Raw genomic sequence first — 17,807 nt, 5'->3', positions numbered from 1 at the left:
CCTGGCAGGCCGCTCTGCCTTCCCCGCTTCATCTCCCCGTCGAGTTCCGGGTCAAAGAGAAAGGAGAAACTTTCCGGCGCCTTCGGAAGATGCCGAAGCCCACTCAGGGGGACCCGAACCCCTTATTTACGCGCTGGCTCCAGGAGTGGCGCGACCAGGCCGCCGAGCGCGGGCGCCTCAGGAGCCAACGCGCCTATGAACGGGTAAGCCACGCCCTCTAGTGGCAGACCACGCCCTCCGGGTGTTTTGCTCCGCCCACATCCTCCTTCGCGCTCGTTGGATTCCCCTCAGTACCCAATTTATAATGTAGTAATATAATGCTAACACATAATATTGAACTTCTTGGACTTTTCTCCCCAGCTGGTCATTAGAATAACTTGCATCTGAAATTGTTTGTTTCCTCCTCTCTCCCAATACATTTTCCTCTAGTGCTATGCCTTAAAATTATAAGCCTTCGGGTAGGGACCTATGAGTAAAGCTGCTATGGGAGCTCTGTTTTTGGCTGAACAAGCAGGATCGATAAACATGCATAAATGATGTGTAAGATCTTGACTTGGAGTCCACCCATGTTAATTACTAATTTCAATATGTATCTTCTAAGTATCACTTACAAAGCAATCCTGTACATATACTGTATACTGAGAAATAAGCCCCACTGAAATCTTACTCCCAAATAAAGTGAGTATCGGGTTGAAATTGAAGTCTGGATCCAGCCCTAAGTATCAGCAACTATGAACTGACCAAAGAGAATATGTATGGGTTAGTTCAAATTTCACAGAGTGGTTGTGGCCCCAGCCTGAACTGCCCTCCTTGTTAGTCAAAGTGAAGAGACAGGGGAAACCATGTGCACCTCTCCTTACTCTCAAAACAATAAATCCTCTTCCTTGTGTTCAGGCGCTGAGCTCTCTCCGCAAATACCCACTCCCTTTGCGCAGCGGGCGCGAGGCTCGGATCCTCCAGTACTTTGGTGAGCACATCTGCCGCCAGCTAGACGAGCGGCTGGAGAGACACTGCCAAGCCCAGGATGGCATGTTGACAGGTGAGTGGTGGGGCAGCCGTGTGAAGGTCCAGTGTGTGCTCGAGTCTGTTCCTTAAATAGAAAGTAAGATTCCAGTCCTCATGGTACTGAATAAAGGGCTGGTTTAAATAGAAACATAGGAGGCTGGTTTATACTGAGTCAGACTATCTGTCCATGTAGCACAGTATTGCTTGCCCACAGTGGTTTGCAAAAGCTCTCCAGAGTTTCATACAGTTCTACCTGAAGATGCCAGGGATTGACTCTGAGATTTTCTGTATGCAAAGAAAGTACCCTTCCACTGTGTTTTGGCTCTTCCCTCTGAAACAAGTAGAGTCTTCTCTTGCCACTTAAGTCATATTCAAGGAGGAGCCTGGTGAGTATCCCCTGGAAGGAAGTTCCACATTTACATGCTGGCAGAGTGAATGTTGTGCTTTGGGTAGCCAACTCCTGCACATCAGAGGGATGGAATAAAATGGAGGGTGTCAGGTGATGAGGGGAAATTCCAATGGATGCAGGCAGGCCTCACAGTGCAATCCCGTGCATGTCTATGCAGAAGCCAGCCCCACACTTAACTCCCAGGTAGCTGCATATTGGATTGCAGTCTAAGGCTGTTTAGGGCTGATATGAACAGGGCAGAATGGGAATTGGCATCATCTAGGGTGGGCCTTGGGGGTGTTCATTTATCACTAAAGCTGCACAGGTTTCTAGTCCTTATGGCTATGGTGAAATGTCAACTTGAAAACTGGTAACATTTCATTAAACAAACAAAAGCTAAGCAGGACGTTGGCATTTGGAAAGCTTAGTCTTTTAATGCATTCATGGCTGCTTGCTCTTTTGCCCCCTCTCTCTTTCTCTGTCTCTCCCTCTGTGGGGGGGGGCAGGGGGAAGAGAGAAGTGCACATATGAGCAAATCTCCTTCATTGGTCTCAGCTGTGGAATTTCATTAGTCTCCACTAAACATCTATTAAACAGAGTTTATACTGTGAATTCCAGGTCTGCAAGCCACAGCTTCTTCTCAGAAGGATCAAGTGGATGGTGAGCTGCTTGGCAGCAGAGTGCTCCAGACTGCCCTCTGTGCCACAGAGCCAGATCAAAACAAAGGACAGTGCTTAAAGGTCTGTATAAATACCTTGCCCTTACAAGCAGTTGAACTATTAGTATGGCCATGTCTCAACTCTCTCTGCCTGGGCGAGTTCCTCCTAAATTCAAGAGGCAGCCCACTTCCCCTCTTTTCCTCTTCCTGTCTCTTGGAGTGGGGCTGAGTGGATTTGGAGTAGGGTGACGATGCTGTGATCTTTCCCCACGAATCGTCCCAGCCACTGCTGTGCTGGCAGATTACCCAAGTCTGCTCATCCATGCCTGTGCCAAGCACTTAAAGGTGAGAATGCAACATGTGCATTATCATCAGAATGGGCGGCCAAACATTCATTGAATGATGGTGCAGGTCATAGACTAGAACAAGGGTTGGAGAACCTTTTCAAGCCTTCTCTCCTTGGCAACCAGCAGTGGTAAGTGCAGCCAGAGGCACAAGTGGGTGGGGCTAGAGTCAAAAGCGGGAGGACAAACGGGCATCACTCCTAACCTTTGTACAACAGGCTGCATTTCAGCCATGCAAAAGTTAGTGGTTTCTATATACTGTAAATACACCCACACTCTTCTCCATCCTCCACCAGGCAAGTAAGAGACATTATTAAAGTTTAAAGACACATTCCAGCCAAACTAAAGCACCCATGGTTCTGGTTTTAATTTACAAGGGGGTCCAGGATACCTTAAGGACCGCCTGATCCCTCCCTCATCATTGATGTCTTCAGGAGAGTCACTGTTAGTGCTCCCCCACCCCCCGCATGGCTTGGATGCCCACCTCAAATCCACCAGGAGCTGTACATTCAGCATTGTGACTCAGATTTTGAGGACCTCCCTCCCATTTGAGATCAGGCAGGCCCCCTCTCTGCTGAATGTCCAGCACGTACTGAAGACATTTCAGCTGGGATTTTGACTGAATTCTGATTTACTTACTGTATTGGTGAGTTTCTTGCACACCCCTTAGATGCTGTCATAATTCAGCAGTACAGTATATAAATTTTCTAAATAGATAGATAAATAAATAGGGTGTCGCTTAGGGAGAGGCTCAGAGGAACACATTTGGCTTCCAAGCCTGAGTTTCTCACTCCCTCTTGGGCTACAGTTTCATGGATGGATTAATACCCATTCTTGCTGTCAATCAGAAGAAGTAAAAATTCATCTATTCATCATTTGCTTGAACACTGGCCTGAAATGGAGTCCTGTGTAACTTGACAGCTTGCATTGTGCAATTTAAACCACATGGTGCAAGCTTTAAAAGCTACTGCCTTCTGGTTCTTTGCTGTCCTGCCCCCCGCAAAAAAAGTTTGATTGCCACATTGCTATGCCGCACCTCTGAGAGGTGTGGCTGAGGATCATGTAGTGCCCACGCACAGCTGCCTTTCATATTTCCACGGGTCCTGGGGCAGGCAGCTTTCCCAGTGGATGGTGCCGAAAGCACATTTATCCATTTCGCTTCTTAGCCCGCCCGTCAAAATGCTCTCCTACAAAGCGCGCGCTCTGCTCCTCCCCGAATGGTCAAAGGCCTTGCAACATAAAAGACCTTTCATCAAATTTTGAAAAGAGGCATTGTGGCTGGCAGGGTAGCAGTCAGGGAAGGTAGCCGGCCTGGTTTGCTCATGAAAACATGGAACAGTATTGGGTCAGTTCCCCCACCTCCCACCCCGATTTTCCACTTTTATCCCATAGAAGGGCATTGAGAACTAGCTATGAATCAGGAAGTCCCTGGTTTAACTCTTGCTTCTGTCACATGCTTACCAAGTCACTTTGGGCTAGTGATGGGGAACCTTTTTCAATGGAGAGCCAGGTTCCTTTCTGGTCCACCTGGCAGGGGGCACATGTTGGTGGTGGGAGGGGCCAGAGGCCAAAGTAGACAAATAATTTTTACTTTTGTACAGAAGGCTAGTTTTTATACCCCCCTCCCACACCTCCCAATCTTTTATCTAGGCAAGCGAGAAACATTATCAGAGTTCAAGGCCACGTTCTGGCCAGGGGGAAAAACCTCAAAGCTTTCAGCTGGGCTGGGGAGGGGTGTGGCCTGGGGAGAGCCCTGAGGGCCAGAGAGACAGACCTGGAGTGTCACATTTGGCCTCCAAGCCTAGAGTCGTCCCCCGCCACCCGCCTTAGGAAAGTCCCTCCCACTCAGCCTCGGCTCTTCCAACTAAGCTGTCCTGCTTGCAGCCTTCCTATTGAGGCACCTGAATGACTACTGAGAACAGGATGCTGGGCTAGATGGGCCCCTTCTGGCCCGACCTAGCAGGGCTTTTCCTTGTGTTCATATGTTCTTAAGACTGGTGGAGTCCCTGAAGAAGACACACCTGGTTTTCCTTTTTCCTTTCAGAAGAAGCAACCAGTATCACGCCAGCGTGGCCGGAGGTACTTCCCAGATCCCCGTTCTGGAGCCTTTGCCATTTTGGTGGCTCTGTACCAGGACAGTGTGGTAAGATAACAGCTGATGCAGAATACAGTAAGCTCAAAAACATAACATTTGGGGAGGGGGAGAACCTAGAGCCCACCTTTCCCAGAAGGCTTGGGGGGAAACCCCAGGTGCATGATGAAGACCTGAACATTGGAGGATTGTGGGAGTGGCTTTTGTTTTGGAATCCTCTTTAAGAAGTCAGCAAAGGTGGGGCAGTGTTAAGAGGTGGGAATCCTGGGAGGAAATGTAAAATCTATCCTGCCTTTTTGACCCTTCTTCCAGAATCCTCACTCCCGTGGTTTCCTGACAAAGCCGGAATTACAGAGAGCAGCTCAGCCGCTGTGTGAGAAATCTTTTTTTCTTGTGAGTTCCTGTATTATCTGTATTATTTTATTGGTACTGTTGTCACTTTGGCTAGAACAAGAAACCTATATAGATTGATTGATGAATTAAGAAAATCTTTAGATACCTCCAGACTCTTAACTGCTTTGCAGGAGGGATTCCAGCGTGTCCCAGAAGTTTATGTTTGTGAAATTGAAATGGATTAGAACCCTTTGTCACCCTCGTACAACAATCCACTCTTTTAAGATTCAAAAGCTGACCTTTTGTGGTTAGAAAAGTGATGAGGAAATGCATGGAAAAATGGGGGAGGGATGAACGGTTAATGGGAAGACGTATAAAACCCTGCAAGCAAATGACCATATTTTTCTCTCTATAAGATACACCCGACCATAAGACACACCTAGTTCTAGAGGAGGAGAAAAAGAAAAAAAATGTTCTCTCCCTCTCTGCTCAGCACCTCTCCAGCAAAGCGGGAAGAGAAATGGAAGGGGCTCCGTTTCTCCTGCCGCTTCGCTGAAGGGGCACTGCGCAGCTTTCCCTCTCTGCTCAGGAGGCTTCGGAAGGCTATCGCTGAAGTCAGGAGAGCAAGAGGGATCAGTGCACACCAATCCCACTCACTCTCCTGGCTTCAGGGATAGCTGCGCAGCCTGCATTCGCTCCATAAGATGCACACACATTTCCCCTTACTTTTTAAGAGGGGAAAAGTGCGTCATATACAGTGAAAAATATGGTAGGGCGAATGACCATTGCCATTTAACCTCTCCGCAAAGAGGTAGGAATGAGTTCTCAGTTATGACCGAACCTAGTTTAACCCCATGTCAGTTTTACACAAGGAAATCAGAATGAATGTGCAATAAACAGGCCGTTTGGAGGAGCCCTATTGGAGTCATAATCTGGTTATGGAATATCTTACTTTGCCTTATGACCCTGCACTCGCAATAATGCGGATACCAGTTTGCAAGAAATGTTAGAATACATTAAAAAAAATCAGCAAAACACTTCAAAGGCATCAGGATCCCTCCCACCTTGTGGGTTGGTGGGAAGAAGGGGAAGGTTCTGCTGCAGCAGGCCCTGAGGTGGCCTTCCTTTCTCTCCTGAGATTATGTATATTGTTGTTGCTGCTTCTGCTTCACCCAACAGGCTGATCCTGGGAGTAAGAACACTGCCTGGTCTGCAATCAGCACTCTGCTTCGCAAGGAGTTGGTCCTCAAGACCAATATCCCAGCCAGGTAAGGATGTTGCACCAGCTACCTGGGAGGTAAGGGAGAATCCGTAGATAGCACATAGCTTGTATTGGAGTGAGGTGTGCAAGCTTTTAGCATGAGCCACACATTTGCTTACAGCAGGCATAGGCAAACTCAGCCCTCCACATGTTTTTTGAGACTACAATTCCCATCATCCCTGACCACTGGTCCTGTTAGCTAGGGATGATGGGAGTTGTAATCCCAAAACATCTGAAGGGCCGAGTTTGCCTATGCCTGGCTTGCAGGCTCCGATCCAACTGTATGAAGTGCTCAAAAGTTTTAAGAGAAGAGAAAGACGAAAGCAGAGGATCTTTGGGTCCCAGAAGGGATGGCATCTTTCACACAAAAACACAGAGAGAGAGAGAAATGGGCAGGGACCCTGCTGCCTACATGCCCCATCAGTGGAAAGCCCTGCTTTGTTCTGTGGTGTCAGCCGTTGTCTCTGACCAAAAGGATAACAGAGACATCACCTGTCTGATATGCATTGGGAAGGGGTTCCAGGCAGGAGGTGCTGCCACACTCAAGGCCCGATTCCTGCATTGTGGGGAACAAACCTCCTCAGCAGAGGGGACCTGCAGGAGGCCTTCTCCTGCGCAGCCCAATGATTTGTCAAGTATAGAGCGGGTGGGACCATCTTTAGCATGAACCTGCCTAGGATTGGGAACCTGCCTAGTGAAAGCTGAAGCGCAGCAGCCTTTTAACTCTGGAAACATCAACCAGATGGGAGAGAGGCTGGGGAGGCCGGGTGGAGGCCATTTTGACTCACCCTCCTCTGCTCCGGCAGATATTCTCTGACAGACGCAGGGCTCACCTTAGCCCGGGAACTGGCAGCTTTGAATGAGCCAAAGGAGAAGGACTCCAACTCGCTGGCAGCTGAGGCAGCTGATGCTGGAGACCCCTTGCTGCTTTTGGAGGGAGATGATGAAAGCGAGCAATCTTCGGACAGGGATGCCTCGCCCAGGTAAGTAGCCTCCTTCCTGAGCAGCTACTTTTCTGCTCTCGGGGAGGGGAGTGGCAGAGGCAGTGAAGCTGCCCCAGGTGAGGCTTAGTGTGCAGCCTGCGCTCTGTCCTGGCCAAGCATGTTTGCTTTTGTTTCAAATTCTGCCCATGAGCTGCCTCTTGATTCCCAATCAGCACCACCGCCCCATACCCCAAAAATTTTGGGTGGTATGCCAGCCCTGTCCTCCGGCACACTTTGCTGGCAGCACATGCAAGGAACAAGGAAGGAAGGAAGGAAGGAAGGAAGGAAGGAAGGAAGGAAGGAAGGAAGGAAGGAAGGAAGGAAGGAAAAAGCAGAGATCTGTCTCTGTTATCAGGACCATGGAATCCACTCCCTGCTGGAGCAGCGCACAGCTCACTCCGCCAGATAGGATCTTGCTGGGTTATATAATTTGTATTTTATGGTATCATCATCTGCTAGAAGGAACGAAATGTAAGCTGCTAAATATTGCGCTTTTAATGCTTTGTTGTTTTAATTTTGTGAACCCACGTTAGGATGACTTGTTGATTTTGCTGTCAAAGGGTTTTTTTGCTGTTGTTTTGCTGGATTTGTTATATGGGTTTTTGTTACATTTTTAATTGTAACGTATTGGCGTATTTTGTTGTTGTTATACTTGTTATCTTTTAAAAAGCTCTTTTTGAACCTTTGGGAGCTGCCTTGGGGGCCTTTTCAGCTGAAGGGCAGCAAATAAACTCTACAAATAAAGTTCTGTAAGTTGCTAAGAGAATTTTTATGTAGGAAGCAATTAATATGTTGAAAGATAGATTATAGAAAGATAGATAGATAGATTAGATAGATAGATAGATAGATGATAGATAGATAGATGATAGATAGATAGATGATAGATAGATGATAGATAGATGATAGATAGATAGATAATAGATAGATAAATGTAATAACAAAATAAATTTGCTGGTTTTCCAGGTCAAGCTGCAGAGCGCCAAGGGCAGGGCTCTTAAAACCCCAGTTTTCTTTTCACCCTGGGAACTTTGATGTTATCCTCTGTGTGGATTTCATTGAGACCACGGGGTGAGTGGCAGCTGCAGGAGTGAAGCACACACGCACACGGATGTGGGGACTCTGTTTCTGACATGTAGGGGATGTGGCACTCTCAAGAACACATATCTCTGGATTCATTTACCCAGAATAAATGCCCCTTTCCCAATTTGGTTCCAGTTTGGACATGTAAAAAACACAGCCAAGAGTTTGCGTGACAGGAGTATGCTTTGACTGCCTAGCAGCAAGGGTGGGCATCCCCCAGCCCACTGGCAAAAACGGTCCAATCTGGCCTGTGAGGCTAATTTCCCCAAACCACGCCAATCTGTCAATCAGCCGTCACTCTGGTGGGCAGGTGGTGACAGCTAATGGGTGGGGTTTGATTCTGCATGGGCTTACATGCTTTGGTTCCCTTTCTGGTAACTGCCGCCCACAGCCAAAGCAGCAAGATCTCCTCCCCGTCAGCTGATGGTCAGCGGGTTAAATCCTGCTCAGTCCCCTGCAGGAACCAGGGCTGGACTCTTTGCTCATCAGCTGATGAGTGAGAGATGAGTCCTGCTTGGTGCTGCTTCTTTGGCTACTCTTGCCCCCACTCCACCTTCGACCACCCACCTATCCATCATCTAGTGTCACCTGATGATTGGCAGGTGTGTGGTCCTGCCCACCTGTCAAAGTTGACCCATGGGGGTGTTGGGAAATACAGATCTGGCTCGCTGGGCCTGTCGGGAAGCTTCTAGAAACCATGCAAGGTATAGGTGCCGATCAGAGGGTTTCTGGTGCTGCAAAAGTGGATCTTAATAACCAGCGTTTGACAGAGCAGATGAAGACGGTAGAAGCTGTTCTCCTTGCCTATGTAGATCATAAAATCATATTTTGGATAACAAATTACGTTTATCATTAGGACGAGATAAGCTTGTGTTACGTCCGTCAATTTTGTAGTGCCTTTGTGATAAAAACAATAAAATGTAGCTGTAATTTTTTTTAAAGGGAAGAGTTCAGTTGAAACCAGGATTATCATCTCAGGAGAGCCACTTCTCTGATTTGTTGCTGTTGTTGTTGGCGGCAGTGTAAATGTGCTCCAAAGAGCTGCTCTCCCTCCCCCCTATTTCCCCTTTAGCGGCCCCACGTCCCGGAAGCAGGATTTGGTGAGTGAGCTCCAGCGCCACAATGTTCCCTTCAGCATCCGGAAGCTTCACATCGGGGACTTCCTCTGGGTGGCCAGGGAGAGAGTCTTACCTGCAGCAGGTGAGTGTGGCGGGTGGTTTGGGCCGTGCGATAGGAGGGTCCATTGGAAAAGCGTGTCAGGATTTTGCCTTCCCTCTGAACCTGCCACTTCACTGATAGCCCGTGTCAATTTATCTATTTTTTTACATTTATGTGCCCCCTTTTTCCTCCAAGTAGCTCAAGCTGACGTACATGGTTCTCTCCCCTCCGCATTTAACCCTGTGAGGTAGGTTAGCCTGAGAGGCAGTGACTCTCCCAGGGTCACCCAGGGAGGTTCGCGCCCTGGTGCCCTTGCTTCCCTGTGATGACTTCTTTAGGAAAACAGGGTCTGGTACCTTGAACACCTTTTCAATTACCTAAAACTGCACCAAGGATGTGGGAAGGGGAGGAATTGCTCTGGTCCCCTTCCAACTCCATCCATGCGAGCATGTAGGCCTCTCAGCGCTCCCTCTGCAGTTCCACACCTCCTCTCAGGAGCTAAGGGGCAGGTGGTGAAAGGACAGAGGCAGGGAAGGGGGTGACAGTCCTCTGATCATTACAGTTCCACCTACCTACCCTTTCCTTCTACTGCCAGAGGCTAAGATGGGCATTAGCAGAGGCGCCAATTCCTTGGCCAAACACGGTGCAGCATCAGTGACAGGCTCCTCCTGGGCATGAGAGTGGAGGAGCTGCAGCCATTGGTGCCAAGTGGCACTGGGCCAGGCCCTTGGCCCCCTCTCGACGATGTGCGCACAATGCATGTGACGTCACAGGACCTGTCATGTGACACTGGGGCCCCCTCAGTCTTGGGCCCAAGCTGGAGCCTCTGGGCATTACCCATTTTGGAAAAGCTTTAAAGTCTAGAAAGTTGCCTTTCGTTGAATCGCAGAACCTGAGGGTCATCTCATCATCCAAACTCGCCCCCCCCCAGCAAGATGAGCTTGAGTAACTCAGCCAATGCTTCGGAAAAAGGCTGTGGCTCTGTGGCTCGAGGGCAGAGGATCTTGCTTGCAGGGGGTCCCACATTCACTTTGCACCATTCTTCAAGTAGGGAGCCTGAAGTCCTGGAGAGCCCTGTATTCCTCTGGTGGCTGGCGTTGCTGGCTGATTGGCGCTGTGGGAGGGGGCTCTGGTTGTATCTCTCCCTTGGTTCACCAGGTTGAGGCTAAATCGACATTCTTTTAAACAGTCGCCCTCCTCCCCCTTCTTTCGTTTTCCAGGACAGCCACAGCCACCTGCCGCTCGGGAGCTGGTGCTGGACTACGTGGTAGAACGGAAACGGATGCCGGACCTGTGCAGCAGCATCATTGACGGCCGCTTTCGTGAGCAGAAGGTGCTGCGCTGTGTCTGGGTGGGGAGAGTAGTCGCCTGGAGCCCCGTGAAGGGAAGGGACTGGGATCGGGCAGTCTGATGCAATGGTCGTGGCTCAGTGACCGCGATGAGAGCCACAGGCAGTAGCTGTCCCATCACAGCTGAAGGAATAGTCCTGCTAGCCTTCTCTGCTCCACAGCCTGATGGAACGGCCATTGCTCAGTGGCACTTAGGGAGGAGGAGAGCCCAAGGGAGCTGGTTGCTCAGCAGAGCAAGAGGGAGATGCCCTGCTTCCCTTCCTTCCCTCTCTGCCACTCTGCAACATTTCAGAAAGTGATTGCAGAGTTCCTCTGAGCATGTGTCGAGAGCCCTGGAAAGCAGTCGTTTTGTGTGTGAGAGAGAGAGCATGCACTTGGAGAGCTCAGAAGGCTTCTCCACTCCCACACCTGCAGCACCCCCAGCTCATAACTAACTGCTCATTTCTTCCTAGTTCCGTCTGCGGCAATGTGGCATTTCTCACCCCATCTACCTGGTGGAAGAATCGGGCTCCGCACAACACCTCAGCTTGCCCGAAAAGACTCTCCAGCAAGCGATGACCAACACCCAGGTAAGGGCTCCCCAGGAGAGTCGGTACTTCAGTCTACCTGGCTGCGTTACCTCAAGCCCAGGTAGGGCTGCCGCTGTGCATGCTTCCCCCAGGCTCTGCCAGCACTCAGCCACCCTGGATCCTGCCTCCATCCCTAACTTGTCCCCTGCCATGGCAACCGCTTCAGGGTTGCATATTTGGGGGGTTAGGGAAGGCTTTAGCTGCCTGCATCTGGGAAGGGGACTGGCAGCTTCCAGCAGCCGTGATAACCGTCGTCTTTCCCATATGGTTTAACAGAAAGCAGAGAGGATGGACCAAATGTCTCAAATAACCCTTTCCTAATGTTACTGGCCAGGACGTGGGTGGCGCTGTGATCTAAACCACTGAGCCTAGGGCTTGCCGATCAGAAGGTCAGCAGTTTGAATCCCCATGACGGGGTGAGCTCCTGTTGCTCGGTCCCGGCTCCTGCCAACATAGCAGTGCGAAAGTGCAAGTCAAAGTGCAAGTAGATAAATAGGTACCGCTCCGGTGGGAAGGTAAACAGCATTTCCATGAGCTGCTCTGATTCGCTTAGTCATGCTGGCCACATGACCCGGAAGCTGTAAGCCGGCTCCCTCAGCCAATAAAGTGAGATGAGCGCTGCAACCCCAGAGTCTTCTGTGACTGGACTTAACTCTCAGGGGTCCTTTACCTTTACCTTTAATGTAACTGGCAGACGGAAAACCAGAAGTTTTCTAACATTTCTTACCCCTTTGTTCTCCCCCTTCTTTCCTTTTTTGCTTTCTTTCTTGTATTTTCAATTCTCTCTGTTATAGATACTATTTTATTGGATTGTGAAAACAAATAAAAACTGATTTTTATTTTTATTTTATTTTTAAAAGATAACCGTTGTCTTTCCCAGGTGGTGGATGGCTTCTTCGTTAAACGCACTCGGGACCTACGGGAATCCGCAGCGTATTTGACCCTGATGACACGTCAGCTGACCAGACTGTACGAGGCGAGTTTGGAGCGGGGTGAAATGTGGGGGGGGGGGGCTGCTCACCCAGGACAGTGGCACATTTAGTTTGTTTCTCTGCTGTAACTGCCTGCCTCTTCTGTGTATTTTTATCCTTTGGTTTTAAAAGATTTGACTTAAGCTCTTGCCCTGCTTCTTTTCTCCCAAGATGTGCCTAGACTGGTTGGGAGTTACTTAGTGCCGTGTTGGCAGCACTCTGCATCTGCTCAGGAACACTTACTATTACTGATTTATTGTTGTGATTGGATCTTATTTATCCAGGCCTAGGCCTGGCCTCCAGCATACAGATAATCGGGGCGCAATGTTAAATTGGCTAAGGTTATAGTAATTGCTTTTAAATACCTTTCTGAGTGGCAGTTAAAAACAACAACCTCCACTCAGTTAATGGTCAGATTTTTTAAAATGCAAGCGTTTGGAATCACACAGGTAGGTTGTACCTCTTTTGGGAGGGAGCATCGGCCTCCACATGTACTTGTGCATCACCAGGAAGCAAAGATGAGGCTGGTTTGTCCACCGCCACCCCTTTTAGAATGATTGATCTGTTCTACAGAGATTCAGTTACTGGTGAAACCTCGTCATATTAAGGTTTCTTTCAAGGAAGGGTCATAGCTCAGTGGTCGAGCATCAGCTTTGCACACAGATGTCCCCAGGTTCAGTCTCCAGCATCTCTAGGTAGGGCTGGGAAAGGAAGACCCTGTCTGAAACCCTCATAGTTTATTGACAGAGGACATTATTTGCATGGAGAAAGTCCCAGGTTCAATCCCTACAGCAGGACTACGAGAGAGCACCCTGCCTTCAACCCTGAAAATCCACTGCTGCTGGTGTAAACTTTGGGCCCCCAGATATTTTTTGGACTACAGCTCCCATCATCCCTGATCACTGGGCCTGCTAGCCAGGGAGGATGGGAGTTGTAAGTCCAAGGTTGGTGTAGGCAGGCTTTTCCAAACTTGGGTTGCCTGCTGTTTTTGGACTACAACTCCCATCATCCCTAGCTAGCAGGACCAGTGGTCAAGGATGATGGGAGCTGTAGTCCAAAAACAGCTGGAGGCCCAAGTTTGTAGACAATGTAGGGCTAAGAGGACCATTGATGATGGTCCTCTTAGATTTCTCTGTTCCTTTTAATCCAGTGACAATTTCAGCAGGCAAGCCCGTTTAGCTGTCGCGTGAATGAAATAGAAGTTCTTTGCTCGCTTGAGCTTACTTGGGTTTTCCAGGACTGAAACAAATGTTCGGCGAGTTTATAATGAAAAAGCTGGCCATCCATACGAGGGCGCTGGAGGCAGGGAGAAGGAGGAAAAGGTGGTGCTGTGAGTCTGAAAGGGGAGAGTGGAGGAGAACGGGGTTGTGAGCCCTGTAGCTGCTAAGGACTGTTCCTCCTTTGTCTTCCCTAGGACAAAACCCTTCTGAGCTGTACCAAGGAGGAACTGGAGCAGGAGCGCCCTCTGCAGCCCAGCGCTGGCTCCTGCCGGCTTCTGACCTTTGCTGAGTTTAACGAAGGGGCCGTGAAGAACAAGGTAGTTTCTAATGTACTCCACATACTTCAATGATAGCTCAGCCGGCAGAGCACGAGACTCTTAATCTCAGGGCTGTGGGTTCGAGCCCCACGTTAGGGCAAAAGATTCCTGCACTGCAGGGGGTTGCACTAGATGATCCCCATGCCCCCTTCCAACTCTGCAATCCTATGACTCCTCATGTGGTTAAAGGCCACTGCCGTGTCTCCCCCTCATCTTCGCTCCTCGCGGGTTTGATTTGCAAAGTTCTCTCTTGTTTGTGCCGCCAACAATCCTGAAAGGGTGCTTGCTATTCTTCCCTTTTCTCTCTTGCTTTCTTTCTTCTTTTAACCTGTGTGTGTGTGTGTGTGTGTGTGTGTGTGTGTGTGTGTGTGTGTATAGAGCAATTTGAAGGTAGGGACGCCTTTCTTGATCAGCCCAGACACTGAGGTCCAGCTCCAAGGACCTTCTGGCGGTTCCCTCTGAGAAGGGAGGTTACAGGGAACCCGGCAGAGGGCCTTCTCGGTAGTGGCTTCCCATCAGATGTCAAGGAAATAAACTATCACCTGACTTTTAGAAGACATCTGAAGGCAGCCCTGTTTAGGGAAGTTTTTAATGTTTGATGTTTTATCGTGTTTTTAATATTCTGTTGGAGCCTGGAGTGGCTGGGGAAACCCAGCCAGATGGGCGGGGTATAAATAATAAAATTATTGTTACTACTACTACTATTACTATTATTATCAACTCTCTTACCCCTCCCTCTCCCAGGCCCAAACAGTGAGTGAGGTCTTTGCGCGGCAACTCATGCAGATCAGCGGCATCAGTGGAGACAAGGCAGCTGCCATCCTGGAGAGATACAAAACACCAGCTAGGTGCGGAGACAGGTTATGAAAGACACAAGGTCATTGGCTGGTTGGGGTGATGGAGGAGGCTGTCCCCTACTGCACTGCCTAGCTCAGCATTTCCCAAACTTGGGTCCCCAGCTGGACTACAACTCCCATCATCCTCAGCTAGCACGACCAGTGGTCAGGGATGGTGGGAATTGTAGTCTAAAAGCAGCCGGAGACCCAAGTTTGGGAAACCCTGGCCTAGCTTAATATAGAAACCTAGGAGCCCATCTAGGTCAGCCGAAAGGCCCATCAAGCATCCTATTCTCACCAGATGCCCCAATGGGGAGCCCTAAAGAAGGAGCTGAGCTCAACAGCACTCTTCTCACTTGTGTTTCCCAGGCTGCCTCAGATCCTGGAGGGTACAATATAGCCGCTACAGCTCATAACTATTGATAGCCTTCTCCTCCTTGAAGCAGCCTACCACCTAATGCCATCCAAGGGGGTAGCCATCACTACTTCTTGTGAGAGCCGGTTCCATACTTTATGCACTGCGTAAAGAAAGCCTTTCTTTTGCCATTCCTGAATCTCCCACAATGCAGCTGGGCTGATCCCTAGTACAGTGGGTTACAGACACTTCAGGTTACATACGCTTCAGGTGACAGACTCTGCTAACCCAGAAATACTACCTCGGGTTAAGAACTTTGCTTCAGGATGAGAGCAGAAATTGTGCTCCAGCGGCGCGGCGGCAGCAGGAGGCCCCATTAGCTAAATTGGTGCTTCTGGTTAAGAACAGACCTCCAGAACGAATTAAGTTATTAACCACTGTATTACAAGAGAGGCATTCCCCCTATCCATGCATACTTCTGTGTACCTCTTTCGTGTCCCCCCTCCCCCAGATTCAGGTGGCAGGGGTTGGGGAAGTACCTCTTACCTCCTGAGACCCTGGAAAGCTTCTGCCAATCAGAGTAGGACAAAATAAGCCTGGCCTAGCACAAGGCAGGTTTCCTCGCTCTGAGCCAGGGCATACAAAGGCTGTTAGACTCCACCGCCCATCAGCTCCAGCCAACATGACCAGTCGTGAGGGGTGGTGGGAGTTGTAGTCCAGCACCGTCCAGAGGCCCTCAAGTTCCCCATCCCTGCTGTAAGCCATCTGAATGGGTTTCGGTTTGCCATCCATGACCCCCTTCTCCCGCTTCCTCTCTTTCCCTTCAGCCTCCTGGCTGCTTACGCCTCTTGCCCAACGCCACAGTGCCAAGAGCAGCTGCTGAGCGATGTCAAATGCGGCAAACTGCAGAGGTGAGCAACAGAGCTGCATGTTTCCCCTCCCCAGGCCTGGAGCTTCGGCGTGCAAAAGGCATCTTGTGCAAGAACCACACAGGATGTGGGTTTGGGAGCTCAGGCAACGGACAGAGATCTAGCAGAGAAGAGAGTCAGCAGCCTAGAACGGGTTTTTCACTGTGGGATTTTGGGAAACGAGGACAGAAAAAGTACCGAGGGAGGGGCCGGTCGGTCTTAACCACACCCTGAGGGTCCAACCCTGTAGCCTGAACCTCGGAGAGCCCCGTTGCCTTGACAATTGTCCTGTTGTTGGCTCTCCTAACCTCTGTCCTTTTGCTCTCTTCCTTCCTCTTTTGCTTCAGGAACTTGGGCCCTGCCTTGAGCAAGACTTTGGCTCAGTTGTACTGCACATCAGGACCTCTGCCTTGAGTCAGTGGGAGGCTGTGGGTGCGCCTGCGTGCCAACGATTCACCAGTCAACGTGGAATACGCCTCCCCACTGCCACCAGAGTTAGAGGAAGGCCTGTTGTGTGGTCACAGTTACCGTATTTCAGCAGCCAGCAGCTGTGGGAAGCTGGCCCCAGAGACAGCCAGCACTGTTGCTCCTTGTAAAACACAGGTGCCAAGGAAAGGATGGGTTTGTCCTATTGCCTCATCACAGGGGCAGGGAACCCGAGGCTTTCCGGGCCAGTGAGCTTTTTCATTCAGCAACATCTGGTGAGCTACAGGTTCACCACCCCTGCTCTAGCATGATGTGCCAGATGTTTACTAGCCCAAAATGCACTTCCTTGCCACTTCCTTGACTCTGTCGGTTACACCACCCACAAGACTGTTTGAGGAAGAGCACCCCGACTGGGTATTTTGGGCCCCTTTTGGCTGCTAAATTAGGGCCTGCCAAGTCTCATCCCTCTTGGTTTTTTCTTCCTTTTTTATTTTAAAAAATTCTGTCGATATTCTAATAAAATTGTAACATTTTGTTTTGCAAAGGCTCTTCTTATTACGTCTTCAACCCCTGAGGTGCCCAGAAAAGTACTTTTTCACACCGCACACCTTCTTACGGAATTAGAGAGGGACAGCTTTAAAAGGGAATTATAGACAAACCCACGGCGACGGGGGGCAGGGCTGCAACCAGTTAGTAATTGCCGAGAAGCAGAGACCTGCTTAGGAACATTAGGAGAAGTTTTGTAATGGCAGGAACTCTTTGGAGAGTGGAACCAGACTGCTGTGCGCAGTGCTGGGCTCTCTCCGGCTGGAGGTATGTAAGCAGAGCCTGGCAGGATGGAGTTGCACCCTGTATTGCGGGTCATGTGCTGAGCACCGGGTCGGGGCTGTATGGTCTCTGCGGTGCCTTCCAACTCCAAAATCCCATGATGACCTATCATACCTAAGTCTGCGTATGCACCAACATGGCTTCCCCCCAAAGAATCATGGGAACTGTTGTCTAAAGGTGCTGGGAATTTCAGCTTTGTAAACTCGCAGGATCCTTTGGGGAAGGCCGTGTGCTTTAAATATATGGTGTGTATGCAGGCTAAATGGAATCTCAGATACTAGAAGCATTAAACCTTTTGTCATTGGAAGTGGGATTTGGTCTTAAGGACTCTTCTTAATTTGTTTCAAGATATGGGCGGGCTCTTGTTTTTTGCTGCAGGTGAGTAAATTGGAAGCAACTGAAAAGGTTTTAAAAGATATGCTGGGCAAATATTTAAAATGCTCATCCACCCCCCTCCCCCAAAACGCCCTGAAAGTGTTCTGTGTGGAAATTAATGGGAGAAAACGGGGAAAGAAGCAGTCTCCAGTATTTCCCCTCAGCACAATCATTGGAAGAATTTGTAATATTGAAATACAAATATTATGATTTCCCCCCCTTCCAAAGTTCAGAGTCAGAAACAGTCCATTTTTAGACTGCCTGTTCTAATTAAACACAGGGGAGAGGAAATATATGCGTGTTTTTTGCAGTCTTTGGGTGAATTACCAAGTTGTGCCCAGTGGCTGGTTT

General features: G+C 49.4%; 1 protein-coding gene across 1 annotated transcript; it reads left to right on the top strand.

Annotated features, from left to right (window-relative positions):
- Positions 1 to 69: 69 nt before the first annotated feature.
- Positions 70 to 16,797, top strand: MUS81 (MUS81 structure-specific endonuclease subunit). The gene is made up of 16 exons (XM_081892683.1): positions 70 to 203; positions 895 to 1,039; positions 2,012 to 2,133; positions 4,440 to 4,538; positions 4,800 to 4,880; positions 6,000 to 6,088; positions 6,888 to 7,064; positions 8,028 to 8,132; positions 9,217 to 9,344; positions 10,523 to 10,635; positions 11,104 to 11,220; positions 12,101 to 12,196; positions 13,606 to 13,728; positions 14,473 to 14,576; positions 15,747 to 15,830; positions 16,175 to 16,797. Exons 1-16 carry the CDS (start codon positions 90 to 92, stop codon positions 16,239 to 16,241), a joined length of 1,764 nt encoding a protein of 587 aa, XP_081748809.1. The 5' UTR covers positions 70 to 89; the 3' UTR covers positions 16,242 to 16,797.
- Positions 16,798 to 17,807: the final 1,010 nt, after the last annotated feature.

Source organism: Podarcis melisellensis (assembly GCF_964234715.1).
Source record: "Podarcis melisellensis genome assembly, chromosome: 16".
NCBI classification, from domain to species: domain Eukaryota; kingdom Metazoa; phylum Chordata; class Lepidosauria; order Squamata; family Lacertidae; genus Podarcis; species Podarcis melisellensis.
The sequence above is the reverse complement of the archived record's forward strand: the minus strand, read 5'-3'. Positions and strand labels throughout refer to the sequence as shown.